The 20726-nt window shown below is 55.3% G+C and overlaps 1 protein-coding gene across 5 annotated transcripts in view; it reads left to right on the top strand.

Moving 5' to 3' along the window:
* LOC140408257 (protein phosphatase 3 catalytic subunit alpha) overlaps nt 1–20726 on the top strand; it is a 459377-nt gene that overhangs the window by 293548 nt on the left and 145103 nt on the right. For all 5 annotated transcript variants that reach the window (XM_072495215.1, XM_072495212.1, XM_072495214.1 and 2 more), the window contains exon 6: nt 9581–9720. In XM_072495215.1, the coding sequence (XP_072351316.1) occupies nt 9581–9720 (140 nt within the window). The remainder of the gene's footprint in view (nt 1–9580; nt 9721–20726) is intronic.

The raw sequence follows: 20726 nt of genomic DNA on the forward strand, positions 1-20726 counted from the left end.
AGGGGGGGATTCCAGAGCTTAGGGTCCAGACAGCTGAAGGCCTGGCCGCTGACTGAAACCATTAAAATTGGGGTTGCCTGAGAGGCGGCAATTCGAGGAGTTCAGAGATCTCATTTCCTGTTCAGCTCTGGATGTTTAATACAGATTCAGTGAAATGCATAACGTTCCGTATTGGCTGGGATTCTGTGCACCTATACCGATTGAATTACTGCTAAATACAAGTTCTTTGACTAGCTTAATGAGGAATTTTCTTTGGTGCCTCAGTTAATAAATTTGGGAATATTTTCTCCGCTCACTTCCCGCGGTGGGTGCTGGACACTGTTGCTGTAATATTGTGTTTTGGCGGAAAGGGGCAGGGTATTTTGTGTTGTTTTCCTGAAGCCTGTTATTTTGAACATTCTCTCATTGGGGAAGAGATTGCGTAAGTGTTGCAACTTCTCTTCAATTCATTGAGTTTCTACTGCCCAGGCGCTTGTTTCCTAATACAAGAGAGACTGCTGACAGCACGGAGTCCTGCTAATGGTGCTGTTAAAGTTTTCCACCATTTATGCTGCAACTTTTAATGCATTTCATTTGAAAAACACTGGGCTGGATTCTCCGCAGCCCGACTCCGGAATTGTGACCGGCACCGGGGCAGAGAATCCAGTTCCCGCATGGAATCGCGACCGGCACCGGAGCGGAGAATCCAGTTCCCGCATGGAATCGTGACCGGCACCGGGGCGGTGAATCCAGTTCCCGCATGAAATCGTGACCAGCGCCGGGGCGGTGAATCCAGTTCCCGCACGGAATCGTGACCAGCACCGGGGCGGTGAATCCAGTTCCCGCACGGAATCGTGACCGGCACCGGGGCGGAGAATCCAGTTCCCGCACGGAATCGTGACCGGCACCGGGGCGGAGAATCCAGTTCCCACATGGAATCGTGACCAGCGCCAGGGTGGAGAATCCAGTTCCCGCACGGAATCGTGACCAGCGCCGGGGCGGAGAATCCAGTTCCCACACAGAATCGTGACCAACACCGGGGCGGAGAATCCAGTTCCTGCACGGAATCGTGACCGGCACCGGGGCGGTGAATCCAGTTCCCGCATGAAATCGTGACCAGCGCCGGGGCGGTGAATCCAGTTCCCGCACGGAATCGTGACCGGCACCGGGGCGGAGAATCCAGTTCCCGCACGGAATCGTGACCGGCACCGGGGCGGTGAATCCAGTTCCCGCACGGAATCGTGACCGGCGCCGGGGCGGAGAATCCAGTTCCCACATGGAATCGTGACCAGCACCGGGGCGGAGAATCCAGTTCCCGCACGGAATCGTGACCAGCGCCGGGGCGGTGAATCCAGTTCCCACATGGAATCGTGACCAGCACCGGGGCGGAGAATCCAGTTCCCGCACGGAATCGTGACCGGCGCCGGGGCGGTGAATCCAGTTCCCGCACGGAACCGTGACCGGCACCGGGGCGGTGAATCCAGTTCCCGCACGGAATCGTGACCGGCGCCGGGGCAGAGAATCCAGTTCCCACATGGAATCGTGACCAGCACCGGGGCGGAGAATCCAGTTCCCGCACGGAATCGTGACCAGCGCCGGGGCGGTGAATCCAGTTCCCACATGGAATCGTGACCAGCACCGGGGCGGAGAATCCAGTTCCCGCACGGAATCGTGACCGGCGCCGGGGCGGAGAATCCAGTTCCCACATGGAATCGTGACCAACGCCGGGGCGGTGAATCCAGTCCCCGCACGGAATCGTGACCAGCACCGGGGCGGAGAATCCAGTTCCCACATGGAATCGTGACCAACGCCGGGGCGGAGAATCCAGTTCCTGCACGGAATCGTGACCAGCACCGGGGCGGAGAATCCAGTTCCCGCATGGAATCGTGACCGGCACCGGGGCGGAGAATCCAGTTCCCGCACGGAATCGTGACTGGCACCGGGGCGGAGAATCCAGTTCCCACACGGAATCGTGACCAGCACCGGGGCGGAGAATCCAGTTCCCACACGGAATCGTGACCAGCACCGGGGCGGAGAATCCAGTTCCCGCACGGAATAGTGACCAGCAGCGGGGCCATGAATCCAGTTCCCGCACGGAATCGTGACCAGCACCGGGGCGGAGAATCCAGTTCCCGCATGGAATCGTGACCGGCACCGGGGCGGAGAATCCAGTTCCCGCACGGAATCGTGACCAGCGCCGAGGCGGAGAATCCAGTTCCCACACGGAATCGTGACCAGCACCGGGGCGGAGAATCCAGTTCCCGCACGGAATCGTGACCAGCACCGGGGCGGAGAATCCAGTTCCCGCACGGAATAGTGACCAGCACCGGGGCCATGAATCCAGTTCCCGCACGGAATCGTGACCGGCACCAGGGCGGAGAATCCAGTTCCCGCACGGAATAGTGACCAGCAGCGGGGCCATGAATCCAGTTCCCGCACGGAATCGTGACCGGCACCAGGGCGGAGAATCCAGTTCCCGCACGGAATAGTGACCAGCACCGGGGCGGAGATTCCAATTCCCACATGGAATCATGACCGGCACCGGGGCGGAGAATCCAGTTCCCACACGGAATCGTGACCGGCACCGGGGCGGAGAATCCAGTTCCCACGTGGAATCGTGACTAGCACCGGGGCGGAGAATCCAGTTCCCGCATGGCATCGTGACCGGCACCGGGGCGGTGAATCCAGTTCCCACACAGAATTGTGACCAGCGCCGGGGCGGTGAATCCAGTTCCCGCACGGAATCATGACAGAGAACCGGGGCGGAGAATCCAGTTCCCGCATGGAATCGTGACCGGCACCGGGGCGGTGAATCCAGTTCCCACACGGAATTGTGACCAGCGCCGGGGCGGTGAATCCAGTTCCCGCACGGAATCGTGACCAGCGCCGGGGCGGTGAATCCAGTTCCCGCACGGAATCGTGACCAGCACCGGGGCGGTGAATCCAGTTCCCACATGGAATCGTGACCAGCACCGGGGCGGTGAATCCAGTTCCCACACGGAATCGTGACCGGCACCGGGGTGGTGAATCCAGTTCCCGCACGGAATCGTGACCGGCGCTGGGGCGGAGAATCCAGTTCCCGCACGGAATCGTGACCGGCACCGGGGCGGAGAATCCAGTTCCCGCACGGAATCGTGACCAGCGCCGAGGCGGAGAATCCAGTTCCCACGTGGAATCGTGACCGGCACCGGGGCGGAGAATCCAGTTCCCGCACGGAATCGTGACCGGCACCGGGGCGGAGAATCCAGTTCCCACACGGAATCGTGATCGGCACCGGGGCGGTGAATCCAGTTCCCGCACGGAATCGTGACCGGCGCTGGGGCGGAGAATCCAGTTCCCGCACGGAATCGTGACCGGCACCGGGGCGGAGAATCCAGTTCCCACAAGGAATCGTGACCGGCACCGGGGTGGTGAATCCAGTTCCCGCACGGAATCGTGACCAGCGCCGGGGCCATGAATCCAGTTCCCACGTGGAATCGTGACCGGCACCGGGGCGGAGAATCCAGTTCCCACACGGAATCATGACAGAGAACCGGGGCGGTGAACCCAGTTCCCGCACGGAATCGTGACCAGCACCGGGGCGGTGAATCCAGTTCCCGCACGGAATCGTGACCAGCACCGGGGCGGAGAATCCAGTTCCCACACGGAATCGTGACCGGCACCGGGGCGGTGAATCCAGTTCCCACATGGAATCGTGACCAGCACCGGGGCGGTGAATCCAGTTCCCACAAGGAATCGTGACCGGCACCGGGGCGGAGAATCCAGTTCCCACACGGAATCGTGACCGGCACCGGGGCGGTGAATCCAGTTCCCGCACGGAATCGTGACCGGCACCGGGGCGGAGAATCCAGTTCCCGCACGGAATCGTGACCGGCACCGGGGTGGTGAATCCAGTTCCCGCACGGAATCGTGACCGGCACCGGGCGGAGAATCCAGTTCCCGCACGGAATCGTGACCAGCACCGGGGCGGAGAATCCAGTTCCCGCACGGAATCGTGACCAGCGCCGGGGCGGTGAATCCAGTTCCCGCACGGAATCGTGACCGGCACCGGGGCGGAGAATCCAGTTCCCACATGGAATCGTGACCAGCACCGGGGCGGAGAATCCAGTTCCCACACGGAATTGTGACCGGCACCGGGGCGGTGAATCCAGTTCCCGCACGGAATCGTGACCGGCACCGGGGCGGAGAATCCAGTTCCCACACGGAATCGTGACCGGCACCGGGGCGGAGAATCCAGTTCCCACACGGAATCGTGACCGGCACCGGGGCGGAGAATCCAGTTCCCACACGGAATCGTGACCGGCACCGGGGCGGAGAATCCAGTTCCCACATGGAATCGTGACCGGCACCGGGGCGGTGAATCCAGTTCCCGCACGGAATCGTGACCGGCACCGGGGCGGAGAATCCAGTTCCCACATGGAATCGTGACCAGCACCGGGGCGGAGAATCCAGTTCCCACACGGAATCGTGACCGGCACCGGGGCGGTGAATCCAGTTCCCGCACGGAATCGTGACCGGCGCCGGGGCGGAGAATCCAGTTCCCGCACGGAATCGTGACCGGCACCGGGGTGGTGAATCCAGTTCCCGCACGGAATCGTGACCGGCACCGGGGCGGAGAATCCAGTTCCCGCACGGAACCGTGACCGGCACCGGGGCGGAGAATCCAGTTCCCGCACGGAATCGTGACCGGCGCCGGGGCGGAGAATCCAGTTCCCGCACGGAATCGTGACCGGCACCGGGGCGGTGAATCCAGTTCCCACATGGAATCGTGACCGGCACCGGGGCCATGAATCCAGTTCCCACACGGAATCATGACAGAGAACCGGGGCGGAGAATCCAGTTCCCGCACGGAATCGTGACCAGCACCGGGGCGGAGAATCCAGTTCCCGCACGGAATCGTGACCGGCACCGGGGCGGTGAATCCAGTTCCCGCACGGAATCGTGACCGGCACCGGGGCGGTGAATCCAGTTCCCACATGGAATCGTGACCAGCACCGGGGCGGAGAATCCAGTTCCCACACGGAATCGTGACCGGCACCGGGGCGGAGAATCCAGTTCCCACACGGAATCGTGACCAGCACCGGGGCGGTGAATCCAGTTCCCGCACGGAATCGTGACCGGCACCGGGGCGGTGAATCCAGTTCCCGCACGGAATCGTGACCGGCGCCGGGGCGGTGAATCCAGTTCCCGCATGGAATCGTGACCAACACCGGGGCGGAGAATCCAGTTCCCGCACGGAATCGTGACCGGCGCCGGGGCGGAGAATCCAGTTCCCGCATGGAATCGTGACCAACACCGGGGCGGAGAATCCAGTTCCCGCACGGAATCGTGACCGGCACCGGGGTGGTGAATCCAGTTCCCGCACGGAACCGTGACCGGCACCGGGGCGGAGAATCCAGTTCCCGCACAGAATCGTGACCAGCACCGGGGCGGAGAATCCAGTTCCCACACGGAATCGTGACCAGCACCGGGGCGGTGAATCCAGTTCCCGCACGGAATCGTGACCAGCGCCGAGGCGGTGAATCCAGTTCCCACACGGAATCGTGACCGGCACCGGGGCGGTGAATCCAGTTCCCGCACGGAATCGTGACCGGCACCGGGGCGGAGAATCCAGTTCCCGCACGGAATCGTGACCGGCGCTGGGGCGGTGAATCCAGTTCCCGCACGGAATCGTGACCAGCGCCGAGGCGGTGAATCCAGTTCCCACACGGAATCGTGACCGGCACCGGGGCGGTGAATCCAGTTCCCACACGGAATCGTGACCGGCACCGGGGCGGAGAATCCAGTTCCCGCACGGAATCGTGACCGGCACCGGGGCGGAGAATCCAGTTCCCGCACGGAATCGTGACCGGCACCGGGGCGGAGAATCCAGTTCCCACACGGAATCGTGACCAGCACCGGGGCGGTGAATCCAGTTCCCACAAGGAATCGTGACCGGCACCGGGGTGGTGAATCCAGTTCCCGCACGGAATCGTGACCAGCGCCGGGGCCATGAATCCAGTTCCCACGTGGAATCGTGACCGGCACCGGGGCGGAGAATCCAGTTCCCACACGGAATCATGACAGAGAACCGGGGCGGTGAACCCAGTTCCCGCACGGAATCGTGACCAGCACCGGGGCGGTGAATCCAGTTCCCGCACGGAATCGTGACCAGCACCGGGGCGGAGAATCCAGTTCCCACACGGAATCGTGACCGGCACCGGGGCGGTGAATCCAGTTCCCACATGGAATCGTGACCAGCACCGGGGCGGTGAATCCAGTTCCCACAAGGAATCGTGACCGGCACCGGGGCGGAGAATCCAGTTCCCACACGGAATCGTGACCGGCACCGGGGCGGTGAATCCAGTTCCCGCACGGAATCGTGACCGGCACCGGGGCGGAGAATCCAGTTCCCGCACGGAATCGTGACCGGCACCGGGGTGGTGAATCCAGTTCCCGCACGGAATCGTGACCGGCACCGGGCGGAGAATCCAGTTCCCGCACGGAATCGTGACCAGCACCGGGGCGGAGAATCCAGTTCCCGCACGGAATCGTGACCAGCGCCGGGGCGGTGAATCCAGTTCCCGCACGGAATCGTGACCGGCACCGGGGCGGAGAATCCAGTTCCCACATGGAATCGTGACCAGCACCGGGGCGGAGAATCCAGTTCCCACACGGAATTGTGACCGGCACCGGGGCGGTGAATCCAGTTCCCGCACGGAATCGTGACCGGCACCGGGGCGGAGAATCCAGTTCCCACACGGAATCGTGACCGGCACCGGGGCGGAGAATCCAGTTCCCACACGGAATCGTGACCGGCACCGGGGCGGAGAATCCAGTTCCCACACGGAATCGTGACCGGCACCGGGGCGGAGAATCCAGTTCCCACATGGAATCGTGACCGGCACCGGGGCGGTGAATCCAGTTCCCGCACGGAATCGTGACCGGCACCGGGGCGGAGAATCCAGTTCCCACATGGAATCGTGACCAGCACCGGGGCGGAGAATCCAGTTCCCACACGGAATCGTGACCGGCACCGGGGCGGTGAATCCAGTTCCCGCACGGAATCGTGACCGGCGCCGGGGCGGAGAATCCAGTTCCCGCACGGAATCGTGACCGGCACCGGGGTGGTGAATCCAGTTCCCGCACGGAATCGTGACCGGCACCGGGGCGGAGAATCCAGTTCCCGCACGGAACCGTGACCGGCACCGGGGCGGAGAATCCAGTTCCCGCACGGAATCGTGACCGGCGCCGGGGCGGAGAATCCAGTTCCCGCACGGAATCGTGACCGGCACCGGGGCGGTGAATCCAGTTCCCACATGGAATCGTGACCGGCACCGGGGCCATGAATCCAGTTCCCACACGGAATCATGACAGAGAACCGGGGCGGAGAATCCAGTTCCCGCACGGAATCGTGACCAGCACCGGGGCGGAGAATCCAGTTCCCGCACGGAATCGTGACCGGCACCGGGGCGGTGAATCCAGTTCCCGCACGGAATCGTGACCGGCACCGGGGCGGTGAATCCAGTTCCCACATGGAATCGTGACCAGCACCGGGGCGGAGAATCCAGTTCCCACACGGAATCGTGACCGGCACCGGGGCGGAGAATCCAGTTCCCACACGGAATCGTGACCAGCACCGGGGCGGTGAATCCAGTTCCCGCACGGAATCGTGACCGGCACCGGGGCGGTGAATCCAGTTCCCGCACGGAATCGTGACCGGCGCCGGGGCGGTGAATCCAGTTCCCGCATGGAATCGTGACCAACACCGGGGCGGAGAATCCAGTTCCCGCACGGAATCGTGACCGGCGCCGGGGCGGAGAATCCAGTTCCCGCATGGAATCGTGACCAACACCGGGGCGGAGAATCCAGTTCCCGCACGGAATCGTGACCGGCACCGGGGTGGTGAATCCAGTTCCCGCACGGAACCGTGACCGGCACCGGGGCGGAGAATCCAGTTCCCGCACAGAATCGTGACCAGCACCGGGGCGGAGAATCCAGTTCCCACACGGAATCGTGACCAGCACCGGGGCGGTGAATCCAGTTCCCGCACGGAATCGTGACCAGCGCCGAGGCGGTGAATCCAGTTCCCACACGGAATCGTGACCGGCACCGGGGCGGTGAATCCAGTTCCCGCACGGAATCGTGACCGGCACCGGGGCGGAGAATCCAGTTCCCGCACGGAATCGTGACCGGCGCTGGGGCGGTGAATCCAGTTCCCGCACGGAATCGTGACCAGCGCCGAGGCGGTGAATCCAGTTCCCACACGGAATCGTGACCGGCACCGGGGCGGTGAATCCAGTTCCCACACGGAATCGTGACCGGCACCGGGGCGGAGAATCCAGTTCCCGCACGGAATCGTGACCGGCACCGGGGCGGAGAATCCAGTTCCCGCACAGAATCGTGACCGGCACCGGGGCGGAGAATCCAGTTCCCACACGGAATCGTGACCAGCACCGGGGCGGTGAATCCAGTTCCCGCACGGAATCGTGACCGGCACCGGGGCGGAGAATCCAGTTCCCGCACGGAATCGTGACCGGCGCTGGGGCGGAGAATCCAGTTCCCGCACGGAATCGTGACCTGCACCGGGGCGGTGAATCCAGTTCCCGCACGGAATCGTGACCAGCGCCGAGGCGGTGAATCCAGTTCCCACACGGAATCGTGACCGGCACCGGGGCGGAGAATCCAGTTCCCGCACGGAATCGTGACCAGCACCGGGGCGGAGAATCCAGTTCCCGCACGGAATCGTGACCAGCGCCGGGGCGGTGAATCCAGTTCCCGCACGGAATCGTGACCGGCACCGGGGCGGAGAATCCAGTTCCCACACGGAATCGTGACCGGCACCGGGGCGGTGAATCCAGTTCCCACGTGGAATCGTGACCGGCACCGGGGCGGAGAATCCAGTTCCCACACGGAATCGTGACCGGCACCGGGGCGGAGAATCCAGTTCCCACACGGAATCGTGACCAGCACCGGGGCGGTGAATCCAGTTCCCACACGGAATCGTGACCAGCACCGGGGCGGTGAATCCAGTTCCCGCACGGAATCGTGACCGGCACCGGGGCGGTGAATCCAGTTCCCGCACGGAATCGTGACCGGCGCCGGGGCGGTGAATCCAGTTCCCACACGGAATCGTGACCGGCACCGGGCGGAGAATCCAGTTCCCACACGGAATCGTGACCGGCACCGGGCGGAGAATCCAGTTCCCAGCACGGAATCGTGACCAGCATCGGGCGGAGAATCCAGTTCCCAGCATGGTCTGAGTCCACCATCGAGCACGGCGTGGCCGCTGGGGGCTGCTGCCGTGCGCATGTGCGGCCTCCGACCTGGTCGCGTGGAGGCCCGTATCTGCAGCAAAAGCTGCTAGTTTTACGATGGTTGACTGTGGGTCCCCTGCAGGGCCAGGAATATGTGGCCCTTTGACGCCAGTATTTCCGGTTTAAAGGCCACAGTTTTTACGACAGCGTGGGGACATAGTCCCAAAAACGGAGAGTCCAGCCCCACTAACTTGTGAAGATTTAAATGCTGCTGCTGATTATTTACAGTGACCCCTATAACTGCTGCTCTCATTTCTCAATGCCATTTTGTTTGATGTTTTTAATTTGTTCTTTTTTCCTTGTAGTTAGACAGATTCAAAGAACCCCCTGCTTACGGACCCATGTGCGACCTATTGTGGTCAGACCCACTGGAGGACTTTGGAAATGAGAAGTCACAGGAACATTTCACTCACAATACAGTCCGAGGCTGTTCCTACTTCTACAGGTAGGCGGACAGTTTCCACTCTCTGTTCCTCCAAATCCTTGTTGTTGAATGTTGTGCTCCGTGCTGCTCCCCACATCTGGAATACTGGGTACACATATTAGTACCATGCGTCAGGAAGGATCTATTGGCCTCGGAATGAGCAGGACGCCGGGTCAATAGAATGTTAATTCTACTGTTACGGTTAAGAATAAACTGGTGGAAGGTATTGATTAATTAGCTATGTTTTATTATCTAAGGGGGTTCCTCCTCCAGCTTTGGTTGCACTTGGCCCCCGCACTCCTGAAGTTTGGCCACCCACTGTGGAGGGGGGGCTGGCAGGTCGGAGTACCCCCTCGTGGGTCCGCTCCTGGGCATGGCTGAGGTGACCATTGACGGGCCTAGGGGGTGGGTGGTTGAGGGAGCTGTTCCGCCTGGCTCTGCCCCCACCCCAGGTACGTTCACCGGGCTGACCCTGGAGCACGCGATGCCCGAGGCCTTGCAGGAGGGGTCGGCATCGTGAGGGCTGGATTACATCATCAGCCCCAGAAAGATTATTTTATTTTGATAGGTTAAAGTTCTGTCTTTTTACAGTGTCCCTTTCAGGGTCTGATTGTTTGATTATTTGTTTGTGTCTATTTGTTTGCTGGGACACTGGATGGTTGGTAGGTAGGGGGTGAGATTTGTAATGCTGTGTCTGTAAATAAACCTACTGTCAAAAAAAGGATCTTTTCCTTATCCATGCTTCATCTGATTTGGGATTCATTTAACTGGTAGATCCATCAAAATGTTAATGACCATTAAAGGGTTGGACCATTGGGAGAGATTACACAATCTATGTTTGCATCCCTCGGCATATCCCGTTTAGGGGTAATTTGATTGAAGCTTTTAGGATTTTGCAAGGGATTGATATGGTAGAGTTCATGGAGCATTTTCTCGTGGTGGGGGAGTTTAGGACAGTGGGGGAGGGGAGTTTGGGACAAGGGGGGGGGGAGTTTAGGACGGCGGTGGGGGGGGGGGGGAGTTTAGGACGGGGGGGGGGAGTTTAGGACAAGGGGGAGGGGGGGGAGTTTAGGACAAGGTGTTTCGGACAAGTGGGTGGGGAGTTTAGGACAGGTGGGGGGGGGGAGTTTAGGACGGCGGTGGGGGGGAGTTTAGGACGGGGCGGGGGGGATGTTTAGGACGGGGGGGGTGGGGAGTTTAGGACAAGGGGAAGGGGGGGGGTTTAGGACAAGGGGGGTGGAGTTTAGGACGGGGGGGGGGAGTTTAGGACGGGGGGGGAGGAGTTTCGGGCAGGGGGGGGGGAAGAGTTTAGGACAAGGAGAGTTTAGGACAGGGGAGGGGGGGGGAGTTTAGGACATTGGGGTGGGGGGGGGGGGTGGGGGGGGACCTTAAAGCCAGGTCTTCCAGGAGAGAACTTTGAAAATATCTTTCAGGCTAAGAGTGGCGAAGTGTGGAACTCTGTCACAATCAAACAATGACGTTACTTGCTCGTTAAGGTTGGGGCTGCATCTAGAATAGCAACAATAACTCCGCATTCTATTTAATGTTATTGATTCATTTAAATTTCTACCGTAAGCATTTAATCTACACTGTTTCGGATCGCTTCATTCAAATTATCAAATGATTCAAAATTAGTGTTGTTGAGTATGTTCTTTACATTAAAACAACATACACGATCGTAACATTGGACTCATTAACTTACCCTGCATGCATCACCTCTGCCTCTCTCGCTACATGCATGACCTCTGCGCCTCTCTCACTGCGTGCATGACCTCTGCCTCTCTCGCTACATACATCACCTCTTCCCCTCTCCCCCTCCCTCTCTGTGCCTCTCTCTCTCTCTGCCTCTCTCTCGCTCTCTCTCTCTTTCTCTCTCTCTCTCTGCCTCTCTCTCTCTGTCTCAGTCTCTCTGCCTCTCTCTCTCTGCCTCTCTCTCTCTGCCTCTCTCTCTCTCTGTCTCTCTCTCTGCCTCTCTCTCTCTGCGCCTCTCTCTCTCTCTCTGTGCCTCTCTCTCTTTCTGCCTCTCTCTCTCTCTCTATCTCTCTCTACCCGTCCATCACCTCTGCCTCTTTCTCTGACATCCAGTCCTACTGAGACACAGCTATTCGTTAGACATTACAGAGACTGAAACCATTGTCCTTGATTCCCGCCAAACAACCCTATCAAGTTCCGTTTCCTTCCCTGCCCCTGGCCGCCTCTCGCCTCTGCGTCTGGTTCAAGCCCCACAACAGCACTTTAGTAAAAATGCTCGATGGAGTATTAATTTCAAGGTGAACGGGAAATATCCTGTGGCCATATTCTCGAGAAAAACAGGGGAGTTGACTCCTGTGTCAGGGGAAAAAGCTTTCTCAAAATCAACACCACAAAAACTGCTTAGCTGGTCATTATCACGGTTTTGCTGTGTCCGTATTAGCTGCTGTGTTTCCTACATTTACCCCCCCCCTCACCGTGGGGACCCCCCCCCCCTTGTGCTCACCGTGGGGACCCCACCCCGCCTTGTGCTCACCGCGGGGACCCCCCCCCCCCCTCCCCCCCCCGCTTTCTCTGCAACCTCCCTAAACCCTCAGAGGAACCTCCACCTTCTATTTTGGCCTCCTGCATTCCCCAAATACTGGTCCTCACCTTTGGGAGTTGTGGTTTGCACCATTTCACCCTAATTCCAGAATTTCGTCCTTAAACCTCTGTCTCCATGTCTTTTGTCCTCAAAGCCAGACGCTATGACAAAGTTTTTAGTCAAACTGCCCCCCCACCGCTTGTTCCGTCTTTAACTCTGAGCCAGTTTATTCTTGATTGCACTCTTTGAGACGGTTTTCTGTAAAAATGCGAGTTGTACCTAATTCAAACGAACTAGTTTTGTTTCAGAACTGGATTGGGGTATAAGGAATAAACTATGTACTTGGTGATATGTGGGTTATTTTACAACAGTGTTGTCACATTGTAAAAGATTGGATGGAAGACGAGCTTTTGAAAACTGGTTAAAGCTGTAAAAAACCCCGGAGGGAATTAAAAACACTGTATCCAGGTTTTTGTCAAGAGCGCAGACTACAGGGGCTGTGTCACCAAAATGTATAATGACTTCATGAAAAATGCATGTAAATGTAATTTCTTTCAGAATTCCATTCAAGCTGCTGGTTATAAAGTGGACGTAACCATTCTAATTGTTCCAGAATCTAGTGAAGGGCCACAATGTGGTTGCGATAGTGATGATTATAGTGGGAACCAACCATGCCATGAGAATCGTCACATTTAGGAAATGTTACCATCAATAGTGCAACTGTGCACGAGGTCACAGCAACATTAAAGCAGATTAAAGTTGGCAGCCAGGGTGCTTATTGATACCGTCATTTGGCATTTTCACTCACACTTCACCTCTCATTTCCCCGTGCTTTCCCAAATTCAATAAAAAATTGACACCTCCCAAATTAGGGGAGGAAATGGTGCAATGGTATTGTCATTAGACCAGTAATCCAGAGACCCAGGGTGATGATCTGGGGATCCCGGTTCAAATCCCACCGTGGCAGATAGTGAAGTTTGAACTCGCTAAAAATCATCGAATTTACAGAGCAGAAGGAGGCCATTCGGCCCATCGAGTCTGCACCAGCCCCTGAAAGAGCACCCTACCTATGCCCACACCTCCACCTTACCCCCGAACCCAGCAACCCACCTAACGTTTGGTCACTACGGGGCAATTTAGCGTAACCAATCCACATCTTTGGACTGTGGTAGGAAACCGGAGCACCCGGAGGAAACCCACGCACACACGGGGAGAACGTGCAGATTCCGCACAGTGACCCAAGCCGGGAATCAAACCCAGGTCCCTGGTTCTGTGAAGTAACAGTGCTAACCACTGTGCTACCGTGCTGCCCCTCCCTCTGGAGTTAAAAGTCTAATGGTAACCATGAAACTATTGTCGTAAAAACCCATCTGGTTCACTCGTGTCCATTAGGGAAGGAAATCTGTTGTCCTTACCTGGTCTGGCCTACATGTGACTCCAGACCGATGCGGTCGCATCTTAAATGCCCCCTGAAATGTTAGGCCACTCAGTGCAAGGGGCAATCAGAGATGGGCGTTAAATGCTGGCCCAGTCAGTGAGGCCCACCTCTCCTGAACAAATAAAAAAATGCAGAGAGCGACACAGGATATAAGACACAAACAGGCCATTCGGCCCAAACAGTCTATGTTAGCGGTTATCCTCCACTCAAACCTCCTCCCATCTTTCCTCCTATATTCAGCACTGAGTGCTGAATTTGGTGTATTTGAGTGCTATAGTGAGAGTTTGGTGACTGAGGGAGTTAGGTGAGGAGGGAGTAAGATGCTCCTTTCATTTTGTTTCCTACATTTCCGCAAAGAGTGAGAAGAGAGACAGGAGTTTACAGAGAGTGCAGCTGACTGGGAGCAGAGCCGGAGGGCGGAGGTCCAGTTGGTCCACAGGGCAACTATATTCTGTAAGGTAAGAGGGGATGGAGGCTAGGCCAGTTGCATGCTCCTCCTGTAGGATGTGGGTGGTGAAGGATACCACCCGTGTCCCCGCTGACTATACCTGCGGGAAGTGCACCCAACTTCAGCTCCTCAAAGACCGTGTTAGGGAACTGGAGCTGAAGCTGGATGAACTTCGGATCATTCGGGAGGCAGAGGGGGTGATAGAGAAGAGTTACAGGGAGGTAACCACACCCGAGGTACAGGACAAGAGTAGCTGGGTTACAGTCAGGGGAAAGAAAACAAACAGGCAGACAGTGCAGGGATCCCTCGTGGCCGTTCCCCTTCAAAACAAGTATACCCTTTTGGATGCTGTTGGGGGGGATGACCTACCGGGGGAAGGCCCTAGCGGCCAGGTCTCTGGCACTGAGTCTGGCTCTGGGGCTCAGAAGGGAAGGGGGGGAAGAATAGAAAAGCAATAGTAGTTGGAGATTCAATGGTTCGAGGAATAGATAGGAGATTCTGTGGTCGCGAGCGAGACTCCCGGAAGGTATGTTGCCTCCCGGGTGCCAGGGCCAGGGATGTCTCGGATCGTGTCTTCAGGATCCTTAAGGGGGAGGGGGAGCAGCCAGAAGTCGTGGTGCACATTGGTACCAACGACGTAGGTAGGAAAAGGGGTGTGGAGGTAATAAACGAGTTTAGGGAGTTAGGCTGGAAGTTAAAAGCCAGGACAGACAGAGTTGTCATCTCTGGTTTGTTGCCGGTGCCACGTGATAGCGAGGCTAGGAATAGGGAGAGTGCAGCTGAACACGTGGCTGCAGGAATGGTGTAGGAGGGAGGGCTTCAGGTATTTGGATAATTGGAGCGCATTCTGGGGAAGGTGGGACCTGTAAAAGCAGGACGGGTTGCATCTGAACCAGAGGGGCACCAATATCCTGGGAGGGAGGTTTTCTAGTACTCTTCGGGAGGGTTTAAACTAATTTGGCAGGGGAATGGGAACCGGATTTGTAGTCCAGCAACTAAGGTAGCCGATATTCAGGACAACAAAGAGTGTAATGAGGCAGTGGGGAAGGGAACACTGACAAAGGAGAGTACTTGCAGGCACGGAGATGGGTTGACGTGTGTATACTTCAACGCAAGAAGCATCAGGAATAAGGTGGGTGACCTTAAGTCATGGATCGGTACTTGGGACTACGATGTGGTGGCCATCACGGAAACTTGGATAGAAGAAGGGCAGAAATGGTTGTTGGAAGTCCCTGGTTATAGATGTTTCAATAAGATTAGGGAGGGTGGTAAAAGAGTTGGGGAGTGGCATTGTTAATTAGAGATAGTATAACAGCTGCAGAAAGGCAGTTCGAGGAGTATCAGCCTACTGAGGTAGTATGGGTTGAAGTCAGAAATAGGAAAGGAGCAGTCACCTTGTTAGGAGTTTTCTATAGGCCCCCCAATAGTAGCAGAGATGTGGAGGAACAGATTGGGAAACAGATTTTGGAAAGGTGCAGAAGTCACAGGGTAGTAGTCATGGGTGACTTTAACGTCCCAAACATTGAGTGGAAACTCTTTAGATCAAATAGTTTGGATGGGGTGGTGTTTGTGCAGTGTGTCCAGGAAGCTTTTCTAACACAGTATGCAGATTGTCCGACCAGAGGAGGGGCAAAATTGGATTTGCTACTTGGTAATGAACCAGGGCAAGTGATAGATTTGTTAGTGGGGGAGCATTTTGGAGATAGTGACCACAATTCTGTGACTTTCACTTTAGGATAGGTGCGTGCAACAGGGCAAGGTTTACAATTGGGGGAAGGGTAAATATGATGTTGTCAGACAAGAATTGAAGTGCATAAGCTGCAAACATGGGCTGTCAGGGAAGGACACAAGTGAAATGTGGAACTTGTTCAAGGAACAGGTACTACGTGTCCTTGATATGTATGTCCCTGTCAGGCAGGGAAGAGATGGTCGAGTGAGGGAAGCATGGTTGACAAGAGAGGTTGAATGTCTTGTTAAGAGGAAAAAGGAGACTTATGTAAGGCTGAGGAAACGAGGTTCAGACAGGGCGTTGGAGGGATACAAGATAGCCAGGAGGGAACTGAAGAAAGGAATTAGGAGAGCTAAGAGAGGGCATGAACAATCTTTGGTGGGTAGGATCAAGGAAAACCCCAAGGCCTTTTACACATATGTGAGAAATATGAGAATGACTAGAGCGAGGGTAGGTCCGATCAAGGACAGTAGCGGGAGATTGTGTATTGAGTCTGAAGAGATAAGATAGGAGAGGTCTTGAACGAGTACTTCTGTATTTACAAATGAGAGGGGCCATATTGTTGGAGAGGACAGTATGAAACAGACTGGTAAGCTCGAGGAAATACTTGTTCGGAAGGAAGATGTGTTGGGCATTTTGAAAAACTTGAGGATAGACAAGTCCCCCGGGCCTGACGGTATATATCCAAGGATTCTATGGGAAGCAAGAGATGAAATTGCAGAGCCGTTGGCAATGATCTTTTCGTCCTCACTGTCAACAGGGGTGGTACCAGGGGATTGGAGAGTGGCGAATGTCGTGCTCCTGTTCAAAAAAGGGACTAGGGATAACCCTGGGAATTACAGGCCAGTTAGTCTTACTTCGGTGGTAGGCAAAGTCATGGAAAGGGTACTGAAGGATAGGATTTCTGAGCATCTGGAAAGACACTGCTTGATTAGGGATAGTCAGCACGGATTTGTGAGGGGTAGGTCTTGCCTTACAAGTCTTATTGAATTCTTTGAGGAGGTGACCAAGCATGTGGATGAAGGTAAAGCAGTGGATGTAGTAGTGTACATGGATTTTAGTAAGGCATTTGATCAGGTTCCCCATGGTAGACTTCTGCAGAAAGTAAGGAGGCATGGGATAGTGGGAAATCTGGCCAGTTGGATAACGAACTGGCTAACCGATAGAAGCCAGAGAGTGGTGGTGGATGGCAAATATTCAGCCTGGATCCCAGTTTCCAGTGGTGTACCGCAGGGATCAGTTCTGGGCCCTCTGCTGTTTGTGATTTTCATTAATGACTTGGATGAGGGAGTTGAAGGGTGGGTCAGTAAATTTACAGACGATACGAAGATTGGTGGAGTTGTGGATAGTGAGGAGTGCTGTTGTCGGCTGCAAAGAGAAATAGATAGAATGCAGAGCTGGGCTGAGAAGTGGCAGATGGAGTTTAACCCTGAAAAGTGTGAGGTTGTCCATTTTGGAAGGACAAATATGAATGCGGAATACAGGGTTAACGGTAGAGTTCTTGGCAATGTGGAGGAGCAGAGAGATCTTGGGGTCTATGTTCATACATCTTTGAAAGTTGCCACTCAAGTGGATAGAGCTGCGAAGAAGGCCTATGGTGTGCTCGCGTTCATTAACAGAGGGATTGAATTTAAGAGCCGTGAGGTGATGATGCAGCAGTATAAAACTTTGGTAAGGCCACATTTGGAGTACTGTGTACAGTTCTGGTCACCTCATTTTAGGAAGGATGTGGAAGCTTTGGAAAAGGTGCAAAGGAGATTTACCAGGATGTTGCCTGGAATGGAGAGTAGGTCTTACGAGGAAAGGTTGAGGGTGCTAGGCCTTTTCTCATTTGAACGGAGAAGGATGAGGGGCGACTTGATAGAGGTTTATAAGATGATCAGGGGAATAGATGGAGTAGACAGTCAGAGACTTTTTCCCCGGGTGGAACAACCATTACAAGGGGACATAAATTTAAGGTGAATGGTGGAAGATATAGGGGGATGTCAGAGGTAGGTTCTTTACCCAGAGAGTAGTGGGGGCATGGAATGCACTGCCTGTGGAAGTAGTTGAGTCGGAAACATTAGGGACCTTCAAGCAGCTATTGGATAGGTACATGGATTATGGTAAAATGATATAGTGTAGATTTATTTGTTCTTAAGGGCAGCACGGTAGCATTGTGGATAGCACAATTGCTTCACAGCTCCAGGGTCCCAGGTTCGATTCCGGCTTGGGTCACTGTCTGTGTGGAGTCTGCACATCCTCACCATGTCTGCGTGGGTTTCCTCCGGGTGCTCCGGTTTCCTCCCACAGCCCAAAGATGTGCAGGTTAGATGGATTGGCCATGATAAATTGCCCTTAGTGTCCAAAATTGCCCTTAGTGTTGGGTGGTGGTGTTGACTATGGGTAGGGTGCTCTTTCCAAGAGCCGGTGCAGACTCAATGGGCCGAATGGCCTCCTTCTGCACTGTAAATTCAATGATAATCTATGATTAATCTAGGACAAAGGTTCGGCACAACATCGTGGGCCGAAGGGTCTGTTCTGTGCAGTATTTTTCTATGTTCTATGTTAAATCTGCCATCATAACCCTCTGCCCTCCTTTCCCTCATGTCCTTGTCCAGTCTCTCCTTAAATGTCTCTACACTAATCACTACACTCACTCGCTGTGGGAGCGAGTTCCACGTTCTCACTCTCTCTGGGTAAAGAGGTTTCTCCTGAATTCCCGATTGGATTTCTTGGTGACTCATCTCAACGGCCTCTCGTTCTGCTCTTCCCACAAGAGGAAACGTTCTCTCTGTGTCCACAGAAAACTTTCACAATTTCCTTCAATGTTTGCACACTCTCCCTGGAGGTCCACGTTTGACACACTCCATTCAGGTTTCTGCCCTTTCGCAATAAAGACGTGGTTCTTACCAAAGTCTCCGGTGACATTCTGGTTCACTCTGAGGTTTCTGCAGACTTTGACATGCTTGCTCTCCGTATCCTCCTCCAACATCACACCTTCATCCAGCTGCTTGAGACAGTACTTGCTGGTCACATTCTTATCCATCTAATCACCGCCCGCGTATCACTTGCAATGGTTTCTTTTCCTGTTCCCGCCCCGTCCTATTTTTAATATCCATGCTGCCCCTCCGTGACATCAGCTGTAAACACACTGTTAGTTTTCTCATGTACACTGAGGATGTACACCCACCTCAACCTCACCACCACCTCTCTCCACCCCTCCACCACTGTTGCTAAAGTATCAGACTACTTATCCGACATTCAGTCGGGCGAGGCAGTGGTGTAGTGGTTTTGTTACTGGACGAGTAATCCAGAGCCCCAGAGTCACGCTCTGTGTCCCGAGTTCAAATCCCACCCCGGCAGATGGTGAAATTTGAATTCAATAAATAAAAATCTGGAATTAAAAGTCTAATGATGACCATGAAACCATTGCCGATTGTCGTAAAAAAAAAAAAACATCTGGTTCACTAATGTCCTTCAGGGAAGGAAATCTGCCGCCCTCACCTGGTCTGGCCTACACGTGACTCCAGACCCACTGCCGGGTTGGGCAATAAATGCTGACCCAGCCAACAACACCTGCATCCCAAAGTACTGGATGGGCAGATATTTCTTCCAGTTAAATATTGGAATGACTGAAGACGTTGTCTTCAGTTCCTGCTCCAAAATCTGTTCCCTAGCAACTGACTCCATCTCTCTCCTTGGTTACTGTTTGAAGCTGATTCAGACTGTCTGCAACCCCGATGTCATATTTCACCCAGAGCTCAACTTCTGACGGTAAATCTTGGCCATCACCAGGTTCCACCTTGCCAACATCCCCTGACTCCACCCCTGCCTCTGGTCACTCCTGACCAGCCTCCCACATTCTACCCTCGATAAACTCAATGGAGCCTGGCTATGCAAAGCTATCAATAACCATTGTCAATGCTGGTAGATCGCACTACGGTAACATTCAGGACTGTGACTCTTTATCTTTCTGGCCAACCATTTTACAGATGCGAGAGAGTCTGTCCATTTTCCACTGAAGGTGTTCCTCTGTACAATCACCAACAATCTGTCACTCGGTGCAGAAATCAAGATGAACATCACAAAGGTCCAGCTGTGATGTCCAAGCTGAGTAAGAGGGTGTGGTACCTGACTGGGAACACTGAGGTCTGACTCTACAAGCCTGTGTCCTCAGCACGGTCCTCACCAGTGGTGAGACCTGGACAGGGCAGGCTAGGCTGGGGAAAGGGCTGGACAATTTCCATGATCGCTGTCTCCGGCGTATCCTCGCTATCTCTTGACAGACTAGGTTTTGGGGTACTCTAATTCCATCAGCATAGGCTCATTACAGAGCCAACATGTCTTGTGTTGTCTCAGCCACATTCATCAGGTGGATGATGGTCGTACACCCAAAGACCAATGACCTGGCCTCTGGGGCCCAAACGTCTCGGGTGTCCATACCTTCACTGCAAGGTGGGACGTGGTGGTGTAGTGCTGTCGTCACTGGACTAGTAATCCAGAAACCCAGGGTAACACTCTGGGAATGCGGGTTCAAATCCTGCCACTGCAGATGGTGAAATTTGAATTCAATAAAAATCTGGAATTGAAGTCCAATGAGGACCATGAAACCCATGTGACTGCAGAGCCTCAGCAACGACTCTTAAATAGCCTCTGAAATCGCCGAGCAAGCACAGTTCGGGATGGGCAAGAATTGCTGGCATGGCCCGTGACGCCATCATGCCATGACCGAATGAATAATGATGAAAAATATCACCTGCAAGCGAGATGTGAAGATTGTGGGCGTTAACGCTGACAACTTGGAAAGGGTTGGAAGAAGCGAGCAGAAATGATAAACTCGGCTGGTCACGAAGAGAGCACAGGGGTCAGCAAACCC

Source organism: Scyliorhinus torazame, chromosome 3 (genome assembly GCF_047496885.1).
Source record: "Scyliorhinus torazame isolate Kashiwa2021f chromosome 3, sScyTor2.1, whole genome shotgun sequence".
Classification (NCBI taxonomy): Eukaryota; Metazoa; Chordata; class Chondrichthyes; order Carcharhiniformes; family Scyliorhinidae; genus Scyliorhinus; species Scyliorhinus torazame.